Source organism: Rana temporaria, chromosome 8 (genome assembly GCF_905171775.1).
Source record: "Rana temporaria chromosome 8, aRanTem1.1, whole genome shotgun sequence".
NCBI classification, from domain to species: Eukaryota; Metazoa; Chordata; class Amphibia; order Anura; family Ranidae; genus Rana; species Rana temporaria.
Window position 1 is genome coordinate 17,950,276 of NC_053496.1, and position 24,794 is coordinate 17,975,069.

General features: G+C 41.2%; 1 protein-coding gene across 2 annotated transcripts in view; it reads right to left on the reverse strand.

Moving 5' to 3' along the window:
* The window catches only part of INPP5A (inositol polyphosphate-5-phosphatase A), a 599,826-nt gene that overhangs the window by 15,759 nt on the left and 559,273 nt on the right, over positions 1 to 24,794 (reverse strand). For both annotated transcript variants that reach the window (XM_040361359.1, XM_040361360.1), the window contains exon 13: positions 8,779 to 8,890. In XM_040361359.1, the coding sequence (XP_040217293.1) occupies positions 8,779 to 8,890 (112 nt within the window). The remainder of the gene's footprint in view (positions 1 to 8,778; positions 8,891 to 24,794) is intronic.

Genomic DNA, 24,794 nt, shown 5'->3' on the forward strand with positions numbered 1-24,794 from the left:
CGTTTTTCCCCTTTCTTTGGCCTCTCTTCTTGATTTCGATACATGAAGGGGGTTTTTGTAACGTTTACATAATTAACTTGACTTGAATGTTGCACTCTTTGGCCTTAGTAAATAAACCCCTTTGTGTCTTTTGCTTTGCAAAGTCTTAAACAAATTAAACAAGAAAAAAGTGGTAACTAGAGATTAGATTTTATATGAATGAATGAATGAATGAATGAAAAACTTATATAGCGCGGCACATGCGAACTGAATCGCCTCTATATGTTAGTCAAGTTTTAAATAACCCACAAAATGACAGTCAATGAAGAAGTGAAAAAAGGAGAGATTTCAAGTAACTTTTTTTTTAAGCTATTAAATCAACGGTTTTCTTTTTCCTTTAAATAAAGCAATAAAAGTAAACACCCCTGTCGGTGGGAGCAGTGGCGTATCTAGGGTATGGCAGCCATGGCAAGTGCCATATGAAGGGGGCGCTGTTGAGTGGCTGGGCAGCAAGGCACTTACCAGGGTCTGAGGGTCTCCTCTTCCCTCCTCCCGAGTATAGGCAAGATCTCATTTTCAGCACTTTTGCTAATGGACAATGGTAGTGCTATCCTTGCTCCCTGCTGCATTCAGCCACAGCCCTCCCCTGTTCTCCCATTCCATCTGGTCGGATTGGCAGCACACAAAGAAAGAGGAACATCAGTTTCTCCCTCTCCTCTGTGAAAACTGAGGCCTTAAGTGATGAAGATTTCATCACTTCCAGTATTGGTTCTGCATTTACCTGGCCTTGGAGGGCAGAGGAGGGATCAGGGGTCTAATAAACCCAGATTTCTCCATAAAGAGGATATGTCGCTACCCAAGGTATCACAAGGGATGATAAATATCACTAGTTTTGTTAGCTGTTTTTTTTGTTATGGTTATCTGAAAGATGGGTTTCAAATGTTTCGACAGGGGCGCAGTTTCAGTGCTTGCCATAGGCGCTATTTTCACTAGATACGCTTCTGGGTGGGAGTTGAGGTGAACCCCCCCCCCTTTTTGGCGGGGGGTGAGATGGTGGAGTAGTTCCAATCTTTGCTCCCCCTCTTTTTGTTTTTTTTTGTTCTTTGGTCTTCCCCCCCAAGATCCATTCTTGTGTTTTTATGAATGATTTGTATAGTTGTTTTTTGTAAAAGTATGTAAGGTTTTAGATTTGTATAATAATTTAATAAAAATTATTTGAAACAACTTCTAAGAAATCCATAGAAGCATAAAGGAAATGTGCTAAAATAAAAAAAGCTGTAGTATAAATTTTTTTTTTTTTTTTTTATAATAAAATTAATTTGTGACAGATGTTGGGGTATGAGCAAGGAGGTCGGAGGTCATTTGACAACGTTTGATCCTTAATGTTTTTTTTTTTGTCTATTCAATGTGGAATTTTATATAATAAATGAAACTTTTCATATACAGTGTGTGAATTGGTACTGTAAAAATACTTTAGGGAGTATATACCTCAATTTGTTTGAATAAATGCAACAATATGGAATGATGGTATACTGAGAAAGCAGTCATAAAGGGCCATATTTTTAGTTTTCAAAGTCTAAAAATACTAACACTGCCATGTAATATCTTGCAATAATGAACTTTTATAAAAGGGTTGACCACGGTAAAAAAAAAATAAAAAAAAAAATAAAGATTGTAATACTAAAATTATCATATTTTACATACACAGAAAGGAAAAAGGGTGGAAAAGTATTGTGTATGTAAAATATGATCATTTTAGTATTACATTTTTTTTTTTTTTCCTGGTCAACTCTTTATAAAAATTCATTATTGCAAGATAATACATGGCAGTGAGATGAAAGAAAAATCCTGGATCGCCGCACTCCTCAAAAAACTATGTCTTTATTCAAAACATAAAAAAACAACAAAAATTCAAATGGAAAAAACAGCCAAAATTCATGCAGTCAAACAAGAAGTGGGTTAGGAAAAAAGAGCTGACATGTTTCGCATCCTGTGATGCTTACTCGTAGCTGTAATACATGGCAGTGTTAGTATTTTTTGACTTTGAAAACTAAAAATATGGCCCTTTATGACTGCTCTCTCAGTATAACATCATTCCATATTTTTGAATTTATTCAAACAAATTGAGGTATATACTCTCTAAAGTATTTTTACAGTACCAATTCACACATACATCTGCATATGAAAAGTTTCATTGAGTATATAAAATTACACACTGAATAGACAGAAAATAAATAAAACATTAAGGATCAAACGTTGTCAAATGACCTCCGACCTCCTTGCTCATACCCCAAAATCTGTCACAAATTCATTTTATTATTATTATTATTTTTTTTATACTACAGCTTTCTTTATTTTAGCACATTTCCTTTATGCTTCTATGCATTTCTTAGAAGTCGTTTCAAATAATTTTTATTAAATTATTATACAAATATAAAACCTTACATACTTTTACAAAAACAACTATACAAGTTAAGGCTCAAACTTTGTAAAATGACCTTTCCACCTCCTTGCTCATACCCAAACATCTGTCACAAATTCACTTTATTATTTTTTCATTATTTTTTTGTTATACTACAGCTTTCTTTATTTTAGCACATTTCCTTAAGGCGCCTTTCACACGGACGTCTGTTCTGCCGCACGTTAAAAGCATGTTTCTTTCTTTTGAAATTCAAGACTCCAGGCACAGCGATCGGCTGCATTTTTTACACTGCGATTAGCTGCGTTTACATGCAGCTACGTTTAGCTGCGGTTGGCCATTATTGTCATCCCCATAGCAACCGTTTTTATTTTGATGCGCTTCCTGTTTTTTCTTTAGTTCATGCTGCTATCCGCAGCTGACACAGTGCGCTGCGATTACCTGCAGTTATATGCAGATAGCTGCGCAAAATCGTTCCTGGACGCAGTCAAATCTATTTTTTCTATCTGCACCAAACCGCATGTAATGAAAACGCAGCTAAACGCAGTGTGTGAATGGGGCCATAGGAAAGCATTGTGTGCTTTCAGCTGCGGTAGAAAATGATAAAATCCACACTTAAAAGCACCATTCTATCCGCCCGTGTGAAAGAGGCCTTATGCTTCTATGCATGTCTTATGCCGCATACAGACGGTCGTTTTTTGTGATGAAAAAAAACGTCATTTTAAAAAACGTCATTTAAAATGATCATGTGTGGGCAAAAATGTAGTTTTATGTCTTCAAAAAAATTACCAAAAAAAATTCGAACATGCTTGAATTTTTTGTGTCGTTTTTCAAAACGTCATTTTTTACTTCACAGAAATTGACTGTGTGTAGCAAAAAACGTCGTTTAAAATGACGTTTTTCAACCCGCGCATGCCCAGAAGCTAGTTATGAAGCGAGCTTCAATGGAAAAAAGTGGTGAAACGTAACCTCGCTTTGCTAGAGCATTGTGAAAAAACGATAGTGTGTATGCTACATCGTTTTTGAAAATGAAGTTTCAAAAATGTCGTTTTTTTTCATCACAAAAAATGACCGTCTGTACGCGGCATTAGAAGTTGTTTAAAAAAAAAATGTATTCAATTATTATACAAATATAAAACCTTACATACTTTTACAACAACAAAAATACAAATCATTCATAAACACAAAAACACAAGAATGGATGTCAGAAAAAAAAAAAAAAAAGAAGATTTTAATACTAAAATGATCATAATTTTACATACACAATACTTTTCCACCCTTTTTCCTTTCTATCCAAGCAAATGTGTTTTCATAATCGTATGGCTGAAATGTGCAAAGGAAACATAACTCTAAAAAAAACACAAAATCTGTCAGATTCCCATTATGGCGACCTCAAACAAACATCAAGTGATGACATGTCAACGATTATTAAATATTGTCAAGGACTTCTCCCTGTAATCAGTCAAGTCTGAATGAATAAGTGTGTAATATATACATCACTGTTTAGAGTAAAAACTAAATTATGTTAATGCATTAGGCAGGTTTTAAGGTCAGATTTACTTTATATTATGGTTGTCTGCCAAAATTGCATAAGAAAAAAAAAAAAAAAAAACATAACCTTCTGCATTGTATGCATGAGCACTTTCCAATATTTCAAGATCATAATGGCACTTCCTTTGCAAGTGAGAAAGCATTCATCAAAAAGAGACTTGATAATTTAGAAAGGCAGCATAAAATTGTGGATTTCCAACTGTATAATCTTTAGACAGATAAACAAATTACAGCACTGCACAAGCAGGAACAGGGCACACTCCACCGAGCATTCATTACTGCATGCTATCAGGCGTCAACGTGCCTCGCAAGCGGTGGGCAACCTTTGGTGTTTTAGGGCTCAGAAAGCATAAAATAACATGATGGTGAGGTAACCGAGCATGGCATGATAGATGGTGTTGCATGAAAGCAGTTTACAGCCCCATGTCTGTACAATCTGTAACGCCTAGTGTGAAAGGCTCGACATGCTGTGTGCTAATTTGTGAACACCATCCATTCTCCAGGAGAAGACAGGGAAATGTGTGGCCGATACAATCTTGGCTTTTTTTTTTCTTTAATATGAAATCTAGCTGGATCAGCACTTAAGCCTTAAAAAAAAAAAAGATCTCGGGGTCTTCTCTCTAATGAGCTGCAGAGCACACACCAAGGGCTTATTCACATCCTGCACATTATCAAGCATTTTGAAGCCTTTTCAGTTACATAGTTTGAAAAAGGACCTATTCAAACCAGTGCACTGAATTGCAGTGCACCATAAAAAAACAAACAAAAAAATAAATAAAAAAACACACAAAAAAAACACAAACAAAAAAAATAAAAAACCCTGCCTGCTGCTTTAGAGCCGGTTCACACTGGGGCGACTCGTCAGGCGACTCAGCCGCCTGACAAGTCGCGTTCCTTTCTACTCAATAGAACCGTTCTAATAGGAGCAACGCAAGTCGCTCCGACTAAGAAAAAGGTTCCTGTACAACTTTGGGGGCGACTCGGGCGACTTGCATTGACTTCTATACAGAAGTAATTTTCCAAGTCGCCTCTGAAGTAGTCTTCAGGACGCCTTGCCGAGTCGCCCCCGAAGTCGTGCCGCCCCAGTGTGAACCGTAGAGCCCATTCACACAGAGACGACTTTGGATCCGACTTCAAGTTGCCCCAAGTCGCCCCTAGTCGCCTCAAGTCGCACTGCATGAGAAAATCAATGTAAGTGAATGGAGCCGTCTTATTTTTTTGCCTTTTTTGCATAAGCTCCCGGATGCGGCTTTTGCGTTCGATCTTTCCAGAAGCTGCTAGTGAGGGGAAGGTACGGGGACGGCGGTCTCGCTTGTGATGTGCCTCAATTTGGATATACTCAACTTCGGATGGTGATTATCAACAATTCCATCGGCTGTTCCATTGTTACCATCGTTTTGAGGAGCTCTTACAGGCTTGATTGACACGCCGTCGCTGACGAGTGTGTCCACCTTATCTGGTAAGAGTACCCATCTTTTCCATTTACCATTTGGATGCCTTGGCTGATCCTGTATGGGTGACACCTTGATGTGATTCCTCTCACCTGTGTAAACCACCATTGGATCGTATCACAGAATGTGCATCTGATTTCTGCCTTGGGATGACTCATCTCACAAGTTTCCTTAGTCTACCTCAAAGACATTTTTTTATTTTACTTTTATTAGAACGTTTTATAATAAGAACAGTTCTAACATTGGACTTCCTCCACATCACCCTTGTGGTATATATTGGTATTCACATGTACTATATATTTAATTTTTTTTATATAGCTCCTAGGTATTCATATTTTTTCACTTTCAGGTCCAATCTATTCTCACTTGGTTGTGAGCACTATATTTGCATTTTTGCAAAGAATATTTTGTATATAGGATTCATACCTTATGCAATTTAGCGCTGCACTTTATTTTTTATTTTTGTATACAACATTGTTCCATTGTTGGTGCTGGCTGCTATATCCATTATTCATTTTTTCACAGGATTAGCGCAACTTTTTCTTTAATTTTTTTCAACCCATTAATTTGTTCAGCTCTTTTTGCAAGGTTTCCACATACTGCGGGGAAGTTATTGCCCTACTTAGCTTAGTATCGTCCGCAAATACAGAGATTGAACTGTATACCCCATTCTCCAGGTCGTTTATGAACAAATTAAATAGGATTGGTCTGTGAATAAGTGTACAGGGCTTCTTGTAGAAATATAGACAGATATGTTTGTCCCTTGTTACTGTAAGCAACTCCATGGCTACAGCATCAGAAGAGAAGCATGGATGTAGGGTTTGGGCAAGTGTGAGTAACAGCCATGGGAGAACAAGGTATCACAAACTGGCCTTCCGTTATTCATTTTTTCCTGACACCATGCCATTCTCTTATAGATTCAGCATAGGTGGACGCATACCCTATTCCCCTGTGAGGTACCGATTTCCCCTGTTTCCAGGTGCCCCGTCTCCCCCTGCAGTGCTGCCAGCTTCCCTCCTCTCCCCCTGGCTGCTGTGGGGGTTGTATCAGCATTGAGAGTGGGGGAAGGGGCTGGTTAATATTGAATTTCCCAGCCCCTTCCTTTTCAGAATGAACACACAGTGAGCGATCTGTACAAATCACCCCTGTGTTCATTCCTAAAGTGCAAGTAAACCCCCCTTTTGTTTTCAGCCAATGAAGCGGCCATCTTTGCCTCTGTTTAATCTACAACTGCCATGGTGCTGCACATGTGATCAGTTATGACACCAGCCATTGGATGATTTGACACAATAGATGACAGTACAAGCATTAGGAGTGTTTTGTTATGTAACTGTTTTATGGATGGGTTTACTTCCGCTTTAACTGAAGCATAGTAAACGATGAGCACTTCCCATTTCTCCACTGTCCAGTGCAGCGGAAACTGCAGAGAGAGGGACTGGGGAAGCTCTGTCCTCAGTCCCTTACTGAGTCACAAAAGAGAGACCCTCGATATTTTACCAAAGCCTCCAATGGGTCTCCTCTTCTTTCTTTTTTCTTTGTTTGATGTTTTGGTTTTGTTAGTCTGTATAATGTATTTGTAAGCTGTTTTGATGGTATGATAATACCATTAATGTATGTATATTTGTCCAAGAATTTTCCAATAAAACTGAGATGGAGTCAGAACTGTTAAATAAAAAAAATATATAAAAAAATTGCAAACAAGTAATAAAATAGAATACTGTAAAAAAGAATGAAAAAAAACCCGAAATTGTAAACATTTTTTAAAAAAATAAGCTACTGACACCAATCTCTGCTCTACTGCTTTTGCTCTGGGGAGCACACCCTAATGCAGGGGTCTCAAACTGGCGGCCCTCCAGCTGTTGCAAAACTACAAGTCACACAGGGCATTGCAAGGCTGACAGTTACAAACAGGACTCCCACAGGCAGAGGCAATGATGGGACTTGTAGTTTCAGAACAGCTGGAGGGCCGCCAGTTTGAGACCCCCTGTCCTAATGCAATAGGCTGCGCACACCAATGAGGTTCAGTATGAATATTCCTCCTTCACTTGTGTGCTAAATTGCCCATTGGTTCTTAAGACTCCATGAGACTTGAGGTCTCCGATTATCTTCTCACCAGAGTACTTGGCCTAGTCACCAACCCACACTTAAAGTGGATGCAAACCCATTTTTTTTAAACCCCACCCCCACTCCTTTTATGAAGTCATGTGGTTACTTTTCTGGATTTTGACTGGATGTTAGTGATCATAGCAGAATTTAGTGTAAGCAGGGCTTTTTTCAGCGGGAACGCGGGGGAACGCAGTTCCGGCACCTCCTGGACTGACTGTATGTAATGGCAAGGGGTGCTGGGGTGCGCTGCAGGGTATTGATGCTCACTGCTGGGGATCTATTTGTGCAGGGGGGGTCTATTGTTGCTGGTGGGGGGTCTATTGTTGCTGGTGGGGGACCTATTGTTGCTGGTGGGGGACCTATTGTTGCTGGTGGGGGACCTATTGTTGCTGAAAGAGGTCTACTGTTGGGGGACTGGTCTATTGTTGATGGCAGCCAGAGAGTCTATTCATGCTGGTTGTGCAGAGATCTGTTGATGCTGCTGGGAGTCTTTTGTTGCTGGGGGGAGATTATGTTGTGGTTGGTCCATTGTTGTTAGGGGGATCTATTGTAGCTGGCTACAGGGGATCTATTTTACAGTTTCCCTTGATATCATTACCAAATTCCATAGAAATTACTTAGAACCACAAAATTATATTTGGTTCTATATTGTCTAAAAGGGGCGGTACTGGGAGGTGGGTAGGGACGGAGAAAAGGGGTGACTTGGATAGGGGGAGTTCCTGCACCTATCTTCTGAGAAAAAAAGCCCTGAGTGTAAGGAATCAACAGGAGAAAATGCATGTTGACAAGGGGAGTGTAGAGGAGGGCGGGGAGTCTACTGGCATCACAAATCCACCCACAGAGCTCCAGACAACAGACCCACCCACAGAATCTGCAGTTTTTCAGTTCTGATAACAGACAGAGGGGAGACATTTGACAGGTAAGGACACATGCAGGAGGCATCTATATCCTTATAGATCAGCACTATGGCAGTAGTTTAGAAAGGATGAGAGGGGCTTTACATCCACTTTAACTTGCATCATGGAGTTTCACCCATTCTACCTTGTCCAGAACAGTCTCACTCCCCGATATTTATTTTTAATACAAAATGCAATATAATCTCCACTTCTCCCCCCAAAGGAATATGACATCTGGGTAGATGGACCCTTAAAAACACAGACATTCCTATGTTGCAGTGACGATTAGGAAGAGAAATGCTTAAATACTGCATAAAACATTCATTAGAATGAGTCTCTCTCTACAGATTCAGCCTTATTCCCAGCGGAGTCTTACCTTTAAAAGAAGTTCTTTAGCAGAGTGTGACATTAGAATTCGATCGCACCACGCTGGACATCGTGTATTCATGTATTGCTTCCCCTGACTGCTGTCTTCACTGTATGGATAACTAGGAAAGAGTCAATACAAACATGTCAGGCTCTGCTGTCTACTTGTCAGAGGTGCTCAGTGTGCTGCTGTACAACATAAGAGACATCTGACTAAATGGACAATGTTATTAAATAGCATGACTCTGGTCTTTTGAATTCTTGTCTTTGAGCAATCTGTATTCATCAGCACAGAAGAAAAAGAAGAAGAGGACATTTACATCAGGAATCCAAAAGCCGTTCTATATGCATTTCAAAAGAGGAACTGCAGTCCGCTCACATCATTTGTAAGAAAAACATCTTTGCCATTCTGAAGCTTCCCTCCAACCACTTTGCACATTATTTTATATATACTGTGATTCTGTACTTGCCAAATACGCTGCATAAATCCCCCTCCACTGAGCCCGGCTGGAGCCATTTTAACTGTGGGCAGCTGAAGCTGCTGCCTGTTCACTTCCTGGATTTACACAGACACACACCTCCAGCTCTGCAGCTTTCATTGGCCCTCTTAAAGCAGTGGTTCACCCTCAGTAACAACATTATAGCATTAAATTCAGCATAGTAGCGCAAGCTACAGTATGCCTTTATTTTATTTTTTTGCCCCGTACTCACTGTTTAATCCTATAGTGAAGATTCCGACTCCCCGCGGGGAATGGGGGTTCCTATCCAGAGGGAAAATGATTGACGGCCGGCTATGGCATGTCACGCTCCCCGAAGATAGCCGGAGTAGGTCTCGGCTATACGGAAATAGAGCCAAGTCCTATTTCGGCTATTTCCGGAGAAGCGTGACGCGCCAGAGCCAGCCGTCAATCATCTTCCCTCTGGATAGGAACGCCCATTCCCCGCGGGGAGTCAGAATCTTCACTATAGGATTAACCACTTCCTTACCGCGTCATTGTGAAATGACGGCGGCAGGAACCCCTCCTCGATCCAGGAGGACGTCATATGACGTCCTGGGCTTTCCGGGTGGATATCTGAATGATGCCTGCAGCGAGAGGCATCATTCAGATATCCTTCTCTCCTGCCGGCGATTCTGCACAACGTAAGAACGATCATAGCGGCGATAAATAAATATGTAAAAAAAAAAAGAAATAATTTTTTTTTTTTAACGCCCCTGTCACCCAGTAGCTTGCACGCAGAAGCGAACGCACACGCAAGTCCCGCCGACATATGTAAACACCGTTAAAACCACATATGTGAGGTATCGCCGTGTGCGTTAGAGTGCCAGCAACAATTCTAGCACTAGATCTCCTCTGTAAATCTAAACTGGTAACCTGTAAAAAAATTCAAAGTGTTGCCTATGGAGATTTTTAAGTACCGAAGTTTGGCGCCATTCCATGAGTGTGCGCAATTTTAAAGCGTGACATGTTAGGTATCTATTTACTCGGTGTAACATCATCTTTCATATTTTACAAAAAAATTGGGCTAACTTTACTGTTTTGTTATTTTTTTTAATTCATGAAACAATTTTTTTCCAAAAAAAAGGCGTTTAAAAAATTATTGCGCAAATGGCGTGCAAGATAAAACGTTTCAATGACCGTCGTTTTATTCCCTAGGGTGTCTGCTAAAAAAACATATATAATGTTTGGGGGTTCTGTGTAATTTTCTAGCAAAAAAATATGATTTGTACATGTAGGAGAGAAGTGCCAGAATAGGCCCGGTATGGATGGGTGTATAACTGCCCGGTATTGAAGTGGTTAAACAGTGAGTACGGGGCAAAACAAATAAATAAAGGCATACTTTAGCTCGCGCTACTATGCTTAATTCAATGCTAGAAAAAAATATATTTTTTTATAGGGTGAACCCCCTCTTTAAGACTCATCCCTCTCCCCTTCCTAGCAAACTCTCATGACAGTGAGAGAGAGATGTATGATGTATGATGTTATAAGCCTAGGCTTTGTATCAGACAAGAAACAGGAAGTGGGCTATATAAGGTATTTACTGGCTGAAAAAAATTAAATGTTTTACTATCCAAAAGTTAAAGCGGAGGTCTGGTAAAAAATAAATAAAAATAAAAGTCAGCAGCTGCTAACACGGTAGCTGCTGACTTTTAATAAGGACACTTACCTGTCCTTGTCGCCAGCGATGTCGCCCCCCGCCGAGGCCGATCCTCGTTCCTGGCAGCTCCAGGCGCGGCCATCCACAGTAAGGGAAACAGGCAGTGAAGCCGCACGGCTTCACTGCACGTTTCCTACTGCGCATGCGCGAGCAGCGCGGCGCTTTGTGAATGGGCCGGCTGCTTTCTGGGATACACACGGTTCCCAGAATGCAGTGCGTCCCATTCACAAGAAGAAACCGAGTGTAGGAGGAGGAAGAGAATCCACCGCAGGGGATGAAGAGGCAGATTCGGGACTTACGCATAGCAACAGCTATTTCGGGTAAGTACATTTTTTTTTTTTTTTTTTTAATTTTTTCAGGGTGGAACTCCGCTTTAAAAGAAACAAGGGCAGAAGACTTTAACTGGCGTTAAAAATAAAGCCTGTTAAGCGCCTGAAAGAAGCCTCATCTGCAATCCCAATGTGAAAGCCCGAGTGCTTTCAGAGCCCTTTCACACTGCCAGCGCCCGAAAAAAAAAAGAAGGGGTAAAGCACCGCTAAGACCCTAACGTTTTAGGGCATTTTTGCAGTGCCTCAGTGTGAAAGGGCAAGGCGTTTTTACAGCGCTTTCAATTCATTTCAATGGAGAGGGGCGTTTTTGAAGCGTTTTTTTTTCAGCGCCCAAAAGCTGCTCCAAAGATGCTGCTTGCAGGACTAAGTGTGAAAGGGTCCATTGAGATGCATGGAAAGTGTTTTATGAGCATTTTAATTGCGCTATTTTCAACGCTAAAACGCCGTAAAAACTCTTCAGTGAGAAAGGGGTCTAATAGATGGAAAGTTGAAAAAACTACTGAAGGTCCGCTTTAAAGGGGCACAATTTTTTTACCTTTGCTTCCTTTACCTTAGTGCAGTCCTCCTTCACTTACCTCATCCTTCCATTTTGCTTTTAAATGTCCTTATTTCTTCTGAGAAATCCTCACTTCCTGTTCTTCTGTCTGTAACTCCACACAGTAATGCAAGGCTTTCTCCCTGGTGTCGAGTGTCGTGCTCGCCCCTCCCTTGGTTTACAGGAGAGTCAAGACGCTCCCTATGTTGCAGATAGAGAAAGTCCACGGGAGAGGGAGAGCACGCCACTCCACACCAGGGAGAAAGCCTCACATTACTGTGTGGAGTTACAGACAGAAGAACAGGAAGTGAGGATTTCTCAGAAGAAATAAGGACATTTAAAAGCAAAATGGAAGGATGAGGTAAGTGAAGGAGGACTGCACTAAGGTAAAGGAAGCTATTTAGGAAAAAAAAAATTCTACCTTTACAACCCCTTTAAGTCATGGCTGGGGGAAGCTCATCCATGACTTAAAGCGGTCAAAATATATGAAATTGCACTTTTTTTTTTTAAGATTCAAATTCCTGAATGTTAAGAGGGCATTTAGTGGTGTGTGGTACCATAAAAATTTTGCCACAAAGAATACAGAATTTCTAAATAGCATTATACTGTACATATAGAAGCTAGTGATATTACGTTTACGAGAGATGGAACATTAGAAAAGATATGCTATTATTTCACATACATGGATACATTTAACAAAACAAGGCACCAGGCTAGAGATCAGTATATAAACAGTCAATTTACTGCAGATAATCTGCTATATTTGTGCTAAAGACATCACACAGACCTATTTACCTGCAACATTGGCAGATCCTTTACAATGACAAAATGTGTGTTAACTATTACTGTGTACACCATTCAATTAGACTAGATTAAGTATTGAGCTGCATGTCTCTGGAGAACTTAAGGACTGGTTTAGTAGAATCGACAAATGATCGGTTATTTTCTCAGCTGATTTACAATGCAAAAAAAAAAAAAAAAAATTGAAAAATAGGTAAGCTAATGTATTTTGAATGGAAGCCATTTATTATCCTGCCTGACACGTTTGCATCTGATAAAACAAACTAATTGTAATTATTTTACAGCACTACAATTTCCACCTAAGCCATAAAGACTATAGAAATAAAGTGTTTCACAGTTGCTAATGCTCTTTAAAATTCCATCGACCTTCTTATATTTTAAAGATTCTCCCCACGATATTATAGTATATTTTCATTTTCCAATACTCTTTAACCACTTGCCGACCGCCGCGCGCACTTTTACGTCAAAAGAATGGCACAGCTGGGCAAATGGACGTAAATATATGCCCCCCTTTAACTACTTGCCGACCAGCCGCCGCAGTTCTACGGCGGCAGGTCGGCTCCCCTGCGCGAGAGCCTGTACAATAACGTCAGCTCTCTAAGCGGCCACTAGGGGCGCCTACACGCCGCCGGAGGCGCGCGCGCCCCCTGCTCGCCCCTCACTCCCGCGCGCGTGCCCGGCGGGCGTCCGCGATTGCTCGTTACAGAGCGAGGACCGGGAGCTGTGTGTGTAAACACACAGCTCCCGGTCCTGTCAGGGGGAGAAATGCTGATCCTCTGTTCATACAATGTATGAACAGCGATCAGTCATTTCCCCTAGTGAGGCCACCCCCCTACAGTTAGAACACACCCTGGGAACATACTAAACCCCTTCCCACCCCCTAGTGTTAACCCCTTCACTGCCAGTGGCATTTTTATAGTAATCCAATGCATTTTTAAAGCACTGATCGCTATAAAAATGCCAATGGTCCCAAAAATGTGTAAAAAGTGTCCGAAGTGTCCGCCATTATGTCGCAGTACCGAAAAAAATAAATAAAACGCTGATCGCCGCCATTACTAGTAAAAAAAAAAATATTAATAAAAATGCCATAAAACTACCCCCTATTTTGTAAACACTCTAACTTTTGCATAAACCAATCAAACGTTTATTGCTATTTTTTTTAACGAAAAATATGTAGAAGAATACGTATCAGGCTAAACTGAGGAAAAAAAATGTTTTTTTTATATATTTTTGGGGGATATTTATTATAGCAAAAAGTAAAAATATTAATTTTATTAAAAATTGTCGCTCTATTTTTGTTTATAGCGCAAAAAATAAAAACCGCAGAGGTGATCAAATACCACCAAAAGAAAGCTCTATTTGTGGGGAAAAAAGGACGCCAATTTTGTTTGGGAGCCACGTCGCACGACCGCGCAATTGTCAGTTAAAGCGACGCAGTGCCGGAAGCTGAAATTTCGCCTGGGCACGAAGGGGGTTTATGTGCCCAGTAAGCAAGTGGTTAAACCTCTGGCCGGATGTAGGTACTCTGGTCTTTGAAAAGCAATATGGTCCGGGGGTTAGGTGGTTAAAGTGGAGTTCCACCCTGAAAGAATTTTTTTTTTAGACTCACCCGAAATACCCGTTGCTATGCGGATATTCCTAATCTGCCTCTTCCTTATCCGCGGTGGGTCTTCTTCCACATCCTCCTCCTTGTGAATGGGGCACACTTCCTTCTGGTTCGCGAGCGACCCGGTCACAAGCTCTGTGCCCGCAGGACCTGCGGACTCGATGTCAGCTGGTGTCCCGCGATCGTGTCACAGAGCTGAAGGACGGAAAGATGTTAGTGTAAACACAACATATCCCCATTTTGCCTAGTGACAGGACACTGATCGTCTGTTCCCTGTCATCGGAAAAATCGATCAGCGACGTGTCACGGCAAGCCACGCCCCCTAACAGTTAGAATCACTCCCTAAGTCACACTTAAACCCTTCAGGGCTCCCTACAGGTTAACCCCTTCACTGCCAGTGTAATTTTTACAGTAATCAGTGCATTTTTATAGCTCTGATCGCTGTAAAAATGACAAAGGATCCAAAATGGTGTCAAAAGTGTCCGACAATGTCGCAGTCACGATAAAAAAAATCACTGGTCGTCACCATTACTACTAAAAAAATTAAAATAAAAATGCCATAAAACTATCCCCTATTTTGTAGACGCTGTAACTTGTGCGCAAACCAGAAGGCCTAAACTGAGAAACATTTTTTTTATATATATTTTTGGGGGATATCTATTATAGCAAAAAGTAAAAAATATTGAATTCGTCGCTCTATTTTTTGTTTATAGCGCAAAAAATGTAAAAACCGCAGAGGTGATCAAATACCACCAAAAGAAAGCTCTATTTGCGAGGAAAAAAAGGATGTCAATTTTGTTTGGGAGTCACGTCGAACGACCGCGCAATTTTCAGTTAAAGCGACGAAGTGCCGAATCGCAAAAAGTGGCCTGGTCTTTGGCCAGCGAAATGGTCTGGGGCTTAAGTGGTTAAGCTACATTTTTTCTGTACGGTCCTTTAGCAGAACTTGGTCAAGTTGGTTACAACTTGGCTACAATTTTTATTTATTTTTTATTTATTTATTTATTAAGATATCACGTGTACAAGCATACCACATAACAAAAACAAAAGGTCGCAATAAAAGACATATCACAACGCAGGGGACGTGATAACCAGTAGCAACCTCTAGGATTCTGGTGACCATGTTGGATCTTCGCATGGCTCTGGTCCTAATGATAGAACTTCTTGCAATACCAGAAGTGGAAATAAAAGGGTAGTGTCCCCGGTATCAACTTATAACTCCATTATAAAGCTCACAAATATAAGATATCGAAGATATTATGAGTTATCAAGCATAAAGGCTGTGGTAGGGTCAGCCAACCATTTGGACCAAACTTTATCATCCGTCATGGGACAACCTCGATTAACATCCATATCTTCATAAGTGTATTCAAGACAACGCCCCCCAATATCAATGCGAAAAAATAAAAGCCCATAACCCCAATCACAGCCAGATACAAGTCCAAAGGGGATCGAAGATTTGCAGTCCAAGGACCCCGCCTGTGGAATGCACTACCAACCACCATCCGACTGGAGTCGGACCACTTGGCCTTCAGGAGAAAGATTAAAACCCATCTCTTCTGAGGTCAAGGGGTTCCTTACCCATGAAATGGAAACAGCGCCCAGAGGCGATTCAGTTTGCATGTGTTGCGCTTTACAAGTCTCTCTCTCTCTTTATATAAAGGCAAATTTACATTAACCAAGTGTTTCAAAAAAGCAAGTGAAGGAGGGGCAGTCTTTATCCATGACATTGTAAAGGCCTTGCAGGCATAGTAAAGCAGTAAGCCAAGCATGGTCCTCCCTGCCAACATGGTTAACAACTCTTCCACCAACCTTTGGTCACAATTTTAAAACTATACTTCCTGTAAAATAAAATTCTGATTTTTCACATCCTCCAACAGCTCGGCACACATCAATGTGGGGGGGATCCCTGCAAATATCTGCTTGTGTGATGTTGAAGGAACATTCCTTATATCGCTCAAAGTTGTGCTATCAGCATGATGCAATTGACAGTATTGGGTGAGGATACAAAGAGCTCCATGTTGATTTAATTACATAGGTGAACATCATACCTGCACTGGTACACCGAAAGTGAAATGTCAAATTATATTTTACGAATATGTTGGAAAATATTAAACAAAGGTCTGCTCAATCCTGTATAAAAAAGGGACCCTTTCTAGAAGAGTGCAGCACTGATGGAAAAAAATATGCTCTGCTACAGTACATACCAGGGAGGAACAATGGCCCCTTATTTATATGAACACAATTTCATCTTTTACCAGCCCATCTTTGTCAAGCTTTTGTTAACCCTACACAGATATGTGCCTGCCGTAGAATGTACTTGTATTATAAAGTATCCTGTTCTCTTTGCATTGCTTCCTTTGTGTGAAATCCCTGATGTCCCTACCAGTCCCTCTGCTTTCCTATTAAGTACTGACCACACAAAGCAAGAGACCACACAGTGGACAGTTCTCTAGCTATGCTGGAACTCTGTGTGCTCTCCTCCAATCATCAGACTTCTTCCCTGCATCTCCTCCTCTGCTTCTGGCATGCGTATCCTACTTCCTCCTCCTAGGCCAATAGGATCACTTTTCTTTCAGTCTATTGGGTGACAGGTCTCAGGACCGGCTTCCTGATTAGCCGGGAGGAGAATCAGGAAGACAATTAGAGCCTATTAGAGCCTCTGGCTCTAATCAAGTGCGTCGGGCGCCCCCCGCATGGTGTCCCTGCACACAATATGGGCCGCCGCTGTTTCCCACTGACACCTTTGATCTTTTTACCTGTGTGTAAGGGGGTAGTTATTCCCACTGACTGTCACACTAATGTATCAAGTGTTGTTAAAAATAGTATATTTTTGGGGTTCCCCGAGACCCGAAAGTTATTTCAAGAGTTCCTTTTTGTTGAAAAGCTTGAGAAAGGCTGGTGTAAGGCGTTTCCCTTTTTTTTTTCTGAAAAAGATGAACCAACTCTTTCAAAATTAATGACTTTGTGGTTAAAAACTACAATTAGTATGAAAATACATTAAAATGAATTGTAGATGCACCCTCTGGAGGAACCCTAGTTGAGAAACTCTGCCCTACACCCTCCCAACTACTCGCCGAAGTAGCATGATGTGGTGGTCCTGGGGTTTAAAAACTGCGCTATCCTTTCTCTTTCCCTAGGAATACTGCGGTGAGCGTGGAGGGGTTGGCATTGGCAAAAAAGAATAAAAAATAAAAATCCTAAAAAGATGAACTTTAAAAATAATTGATTCTTTAAGAAAAAATAGTAAAATTTCATTTTCACCGATATCAACTTTCATAAGGTTTTATTATGGGTTTTTGGTTTGGCAGATTTAAAAAATTGCAAAACCTATTTTATAATAGATTATAGCTTTAATTTAAATAACCAGGTTCTTTATACCATCTACAGCTTTTAAATGTAGATCTATGCGGATTAGTAGGGAATTATTTTCTTAATACCGGAATGAAATGTGAGAACACACTCAGTCTGCATGTGAGATATAATAGAAAGAAATGGCTTGACGCTTCAGCAGAAACTTATTTACCACCCTGCTTGGTGCGATAATACAACAGCACTCTTCCAAATGGGTTTACAAGCTCTAGCAACATTAAAAAGGCATTAGCTGTGGCAAGATGCCAAGAGCACTGTATTGAGTTGTATTGTAACAATTTATTGGTATCAGTACCTTTTCCACCTCATCAAACCTTACAAGGTTTGCCTTCAAACGTATTATGAAAATTCACTTTGCTACCTGACTGCAACAGAAACTCTTAGTGTATCAACTGGTCTATGAAACAATTTTCAGGATAAATGTCTCTCTTTATGTATTTGGATGGTAAAAAAAAAATCAATGAAAAATATGCTTGTGTTACATAATAACATAGTTCACATTAACTCTTACCGTAATGCTCTAGTGTTACAATTCACGCAAGGTTCCTTATTCACATGTGAAGTCAATTTATTTAATGAGCTTAAAGCGGAGGTTCACCCATAGATTACACATTTTCCCTTTAGATTCCTGCTCGTTTTGTCTAGGGGAATCGGCTAGTTGTTTTAAAATATGAGCAGTACTTACGGTTTACGAGATGCATCCTCTCCGTCGCTTCCGGGTATGGGCTGCGGGACTGGGCGTTCCTATTTTGATTGACAGTCTTCCGAGAGGCTTCCGACGGTCGCATCCATCGCGTCACGATTTTCCGAAAGAAGCCGAACGTCGGTGCGCAGTATAGAGCCGCACCGACGTTCGGCTTCTTTCGGCTACTAGTGACGCGATGGATGCGACCGTCTGAAGCCTCTCGGAAGACTGTCAATCAAGAAGGAACGCCCGCTCCCGAAGACCCATACCCCGGAAGCGACGGAGAAGATGCATCTCGAAAACGGGTAAGTACGGATCATATTTTAAAACACCTAGCCGATTCCCCTAGACAAAACGAGCAGGAAGCTAAGGGGAAAAGGTCTAAAAATAAATAAATGGGTGAACTCCCGCTTTAACAAATGGGTGACACTAAACTCTACTTTAAAAATGTATATCTATCCAAATATGTATTCTTAAGTCAAAGAAGCACCCTTCTGTTGCTCTCAGCCTCCGTCAAATCCTCCTCCTTGGTGCAGTGACCAGCTCCCTGTTAGAGGGTGGCTACATTTGTTTTCCATGGTCCCACTGTTGTAAGAATGTAGCCACCCTCTCTTTCTCTATGCAGCCCTAATTTTTTCCAGGTGCCTGCTCGCATTTGGCGAGTGTAAATAAGCTGAGGGCGAGTGTTCCGGCTGAGCTCGGGTGAGGGGGCCCGCTTAGCCCAGTCGGGAGGCCAGCCCTGGCCCGGTTCCAGTGTTAATTTGGTCGACTAAATGACTAAAACATTTTAGTCTACTAAATTAATACTATTTTAGTCGACTAAAATAAAAACAATTGTGATGAACAAAATACGTCAAACTAAAATGGCATTTTAGTCTAAAGACTAAAATGGGACTAAAACTAAAATGGCATTTTAGTCAAAAGACTAAAGCCTCATACACACGATCAGTCCATCCGATGAGAACGGTCTGAAGGACCGTTCTCATCGGTTAACCGATGAAGCTGACTGATGGTCCGTCGTGCGTACACACCATCAGTTAAAAAACTGATCGTGTCGGAACGCGGTGACGTAAAACACAACGAAGTGCTTAAAAAAAAAAACGAAGTTCAATGCTTCCAAGCATGCGTCGACTTGATTCTGAGCATGCGTGGGTTTTTAACCGATGCTTTTGTATACTAACGATTGGTTTTGACCTATCGGTTACCAGTCCATCGGTTAAATTTTAAAGCAAGTTCTCATTTTTTTGACCGAAGGTTAAATAACCTATGGGGCCCACACACGATTGGTTTGGACTGATGAAAACGGTCCTTCAGACCGTTGTCCTCTGGCGATCCTATCGTGTGTACAAGGCCTAAGACTAAAACTAAATTGAAATTTGACTCCAAAATTAACACTGGTCTGTATTGCATGTTATCATAAATAACATATTGGATTTTTCACTCCAGCAGTATATAATGAGTTTTGACATTGTACGGAAATGTTAACTAATGAATTACAATTTAATTACACCCATTCGATTTTAGACGACCAAAATTAGTTTTAGTCGATTAAAATGTACTGGAGATTTTAGTCGACTAAAATGTACTGGAGATTTTAGTCGACTAAAACGTAGGAAATTTTCGTCAACTAAAATGTACTGGAGATGTAGGACTAAAACAATTGCAGAAGACTAAATGGGACTAAAACTAAAAAGCCATTTTAGCCCCAAGACTAAAAGGTAAGTATACACACAACGAGAAGATAGAGAACAGGTTCTCCGTTTGTCTCGTCTAGATTCTAGGCAGTTTTCTTGACGAGAAACCTCAAAGCCTCGTACACACACAAACTGCTGGCAGAGCTTTCTTACAGAGTAAACCATGCGTGTGTACGAGGCTTTCAAGTTTCTCGTCAAGAAAACTGCCCAGAATCTAGACGAGAAAAAAAAAAAAAATTATTTTCTCGACGTGAGATTCTCGGCAGTGTATTCCCGCTGAGAAACCCGAGCGTGTGTATACTTACCTCTCCATGGAAATCTGCGCATGCCCGAAATGACTGACGCATGCGCAGTAGCTTCCAAGGCATAGGTAGGCGATGATGGCGGCGAACGGCATCGATTGTGATGAGTACATGCTCGTCGTAATCGATGATGTCTCCGCGTTCGTGCCATTCAAAAGAACGGCGGTTCTTTTGAATGGTGTGTCTGTACACTCGGCCTGCAAGAGATTCTTGCCAGGAACCTGGGCCATGTGTACAGGGCTTAAGACTAAAACTAAATCGAAATTTGCTGCCAAAATTAACACTGCCCGGTTCATACTGCGTGGCCACATAAAGGTGCCTTGTAGGGAGGGGAAGCGGGAGGAGAAGAGGATCCTGCCAGCCCCACATCCTTTTTATCCATGCCGGCTCCAAGCGTGGGCTGGCAAATTGTAGAAAAAAATAAAACGCAAAAATGTTGATAAAAGAATACACATGACTCTTGAATTTAGACAATGTTTGTTCCAGATTAAAGTACCCATATTCACCTCCCTGTGGAAGCAAATGTATTACTATATATTTTCTCTAATAACCAACATTAATAAGTAATGGCAGGTTAAGACTTATTGGATTTAGTAAGAAGGTTGGAAGTCTTTCCAAACTTCTTACCTTCTGCCAGAAATGTGCAAATGCCACTTCATGTTAGAGATGCACCAAACAATAGTGATGATTTACAAAGACTGAAGCAAAGATATGAAACCTATTTGGATGGTGTACACAGTTGCTACACTTTGGCCCAGATTCTCAAAGGACATACGCCGTCGTATCTCTGAGTCTGAGCCGTTGTATCTATGCGCCTGATTCTTAGATCTGTATTAGATCCGACCGGCGTAAGTCTCTTACGCCGTCGGATCTTAACTGCATATTTACGCTGGCCGCTAGGGGCGTGTACGCTGATTTCCACCTAGAAATATGTAAATCAGCTAGATACGCGAATTCACGAACGTATGCCCGGCCGACGAAGTAAAGTTACGCCGTTTACGTTAGGCTTTTCCCAGCGTATAGTTACCCCTGCTATATGGTGGCGTAAGTGCGGCGTACCAATGTTAAGTATGGCCGTCGTTCCCGCGTCAAAATTTAAAATTTTTACGTCGTTTGCGTAAGTCGTCCGTGAATGGGGCTGGACGTCATTTACGTACACGTCGAAACCAATACGTCCTTGCGGCGTACTTTGACGCAAAGCACACTGGGATATTCCACGGACGGCGCATGCGCTGTAAGTGCAAAACGTCAATCACGTCGGGTCACAGCACATTGACATAAAACACGCCCCCCTGTTCAACATTTGAATTAGGTGGGCTTACGCCGGCCGAATTACGCTACGCCGCCGCAACTTACGGAGCAAGTGCTTTGAGAATACAGCACTGGCCCGTCTAAGTTGCGGAGGCGTAACGTAAATCAGATACGTTACGCCCGCACAAAGATACGCAATCGTACGTGAATCTGGCCCTTAATCTTCAGTACTCATTTGAAACACAGACATGACAAAAGTGTAATTTTGGCAACTCTGCAATATTTTTCGAGCAACTATGCACAACTAAGAATTCCTCTTCGTACAGCCAAATTAAAAACATACAAAAATAAACACATCAGTTAATAAGAAAGATCCTAGCATGCTGCCTATTTAAGTCAATTCACAACAAACAAAAAAAAAACACATGATCTGTAATAATAAGGTACAGTATATTTGGGGACAAGAGGCCTGTGTAATATAGAACAGATCTTTGTGCTCGAGTCCTATTGTCCATCAGAACACAACACAATGCACAGTTCAGCTGCTGAAGTAAACATGTGCCTGTGGAATGTCCGTGACAATAAAAAAAAAAAAGTCTGAATGTGTTTAAAGCTGAAAAAAGGAAAAGATTTATAAAAATAAAAAAAAAACAATTGCTGTACTTTTTCTATATTTCATTAAATTTATTTTATAGTATAAAGAAAAACAAAAAACTGTATTTAATATAACTACTGTACAGTAAGTACCCGATTTTCCCGAGCTGGATCTTGCGAGACTGGGCTAGTCAGGTAGTATGATGCCCGTGTACTCTGTCCACTACTATACTTGTGTATTAATATTTACCGTCTATGTATTGTTTCAATTGGCAATTGTTGGTGTTATGTATGTAACATTTTTACTCTACGCATGTAAACAATTTTACTTGAATAAATTATATAATATACAATTACTGTTATTTTTACTGGCGGAAACGTTGCCCACTTCATTTAAAGTCCCGGGGAAAATCCTTTCGTTTTGACTTTATGTAACAGGAATGGAAGTGTGTCACTGGGGACACCAGACCTTTCCTCTTTCTTCGGATATATTGGAAGGTAGCCAAGTAAAACGTGACAAAGAGGCGTGGCCTCAAAATGCATTGCCAAGGAGACAGCAGGACGCCGGTAGTGACAGTGTTCGCAGGCAGGCATTGTTTCTCCAGTGCAAGCGGTTTCCCTCAGTCCGGGGTGTTTGGACAGCAGTGTGGTTCCCTCTCTGGCAGTAGGTTCTACTCTTAGAGATCAAGGCCCTTCCTGACCTGCTCTCTGGCAGTAAGGAGTGAAGAATAGATCAGAAAATTGGATGAAAAACACCGCTTTCTAAGCGGCCATACGATAATCTAATCGTTCTCACAGAGCTTTCAAGAGCCGATCATGACAGTCCGTATGAAATTATTCAAAGAGACAAACAAAAAAAAATCTCGTATGATACCAGATCGTACGGTTTTCGTTTAATCAGTAAAAAATGTCTCCAAAAAATAAAATTACATCACTTTCAAATGTTTATTGTCGTACGAGAATTTTCCCAACTTTAGTTATATCCTAATTTTTGATATGGAGACTAGCATGCAAAAAAAAAAAGACAATCATTCCTCCGATAATCTCATTGTGTTTACCAGGCTTTAGATCGACTACCATCTGTTCAAGTGCTTACATGTAAGTGGATACTTTTGCTTAACAATAAAGTTGCGTTGTATCATTGATTAGAGGTTTTTTTTTTTGTCCCTTCCTTGCCAGTGGCATGTGGATGTCCTAATTAAACTGGTCAAGTCTTATAGATTGGCTACCTTCAGATATATCGACGATCTCTGCAGATCTACATCTGTTCATCCACGAATGGACTTTTCCCATTGTTTTTTCATTAATTAATTTTAATTCTTTTTTTGTTGTGGTTACTTCACATAAGTCATTACATTATGAGCACAAGGGAACAAAGATTTAAAAAGATTTCACATTTTTAGTACATTTTTTTACACTGCATCTTTCCATTTTTTTTAAATCTCTATGATTGCCATTATAAGGGATGAACAACATCCCTTGTGATAGTATGCGCTATCACAGGTCCTCTTAATGGAGCGATCTGGGAGTCTATTAAACTCCATGTCTCTCCTCTGGACTCCAAATCTGCTGATCAAACCAAGATTCAGTTTCATCAGATGCTTGTTCAAACCTGCAATGGCTTGTATACAGGAGACAGAAACCAGAAATAGTTAAATGCTCATCGATTCCGGTTTCTGACATCACACAGTGGAAGGAACATCATCAGTTCCACTCACTGTGCCCCAGGAACGGAATGCTGCTGGGCGCATCCTTACCAGGCTCGCCGATCGATTGGGAGAGCCTGGTAAAGGCAGTGGTGGCGGCAGGGATCCCCTTCCGCCACCAGTAAAAGTAATCCAGTGACTTATATCGTAATCATTGCTGCAGTGATGACCGAGATGTCACCCTTCCAATCCAGCGATGTACCGATACATTGCTGAGCGGGAATCGGTTAAAGGGGATTGTTTTGGGGCGGGCTCAGCTGCACAAGTTTACTTCCCCCAAATGATGGGAGCTGTATCTCTCCATCAGGGAAGGCAGTGGGCAGCGGCAGCTGGCTGGCCAGGACCATATGGCAGCAGAACAACGCAGGACTACGGCGCTAAGTACACATGCGCCCTGAAAATGGTAAAAAAAAAATTGCCCTCTACTGCACTCACCTACTGGGACTCTGTGTTGACCTGATAGGGACCAGGAAAATGTAATTACACCCCCACACAAGTAAAAGTGTTTGAGAAGTGCTACTTTAAAAAAAATGTATCATGGAGAAACTAAGGCCGCACACGGTCGGTCCAAAACGATGAAAACTGCCTGAAGTCCAGTTTTATCGGTCCAAACCGACCGTGTGTACGGCCCATCGGTCTGTTGTCCTTCGGACAAAAATTAGAGAACTTGCTTTAAAATCGAATCAAAACCGATGGTTAGTACACAAAAGCATCGGTTCAAAACCCGCGCATGCTCAGAATAAAGTCGACGCATGCTTGGAAGCATTGAACTTCGTTTTCTTTCAGCACGTCGTGTGTTTTACGTCACCGCGTTCTGACCCGATCGGTTTTTAAACTGATGGTGTGTACGCACATCAGACCATCGGTCCGCTTCAGCGGTGAACCGATGAAAGCGGTCCGTCGGGGACCATTCTCATCGGATGGATCGACCGTGTGTACGCAGCCTAACTGTAATGCTGCTCAGACCACCTTGTGGAGCTAATGAGGCCGACCC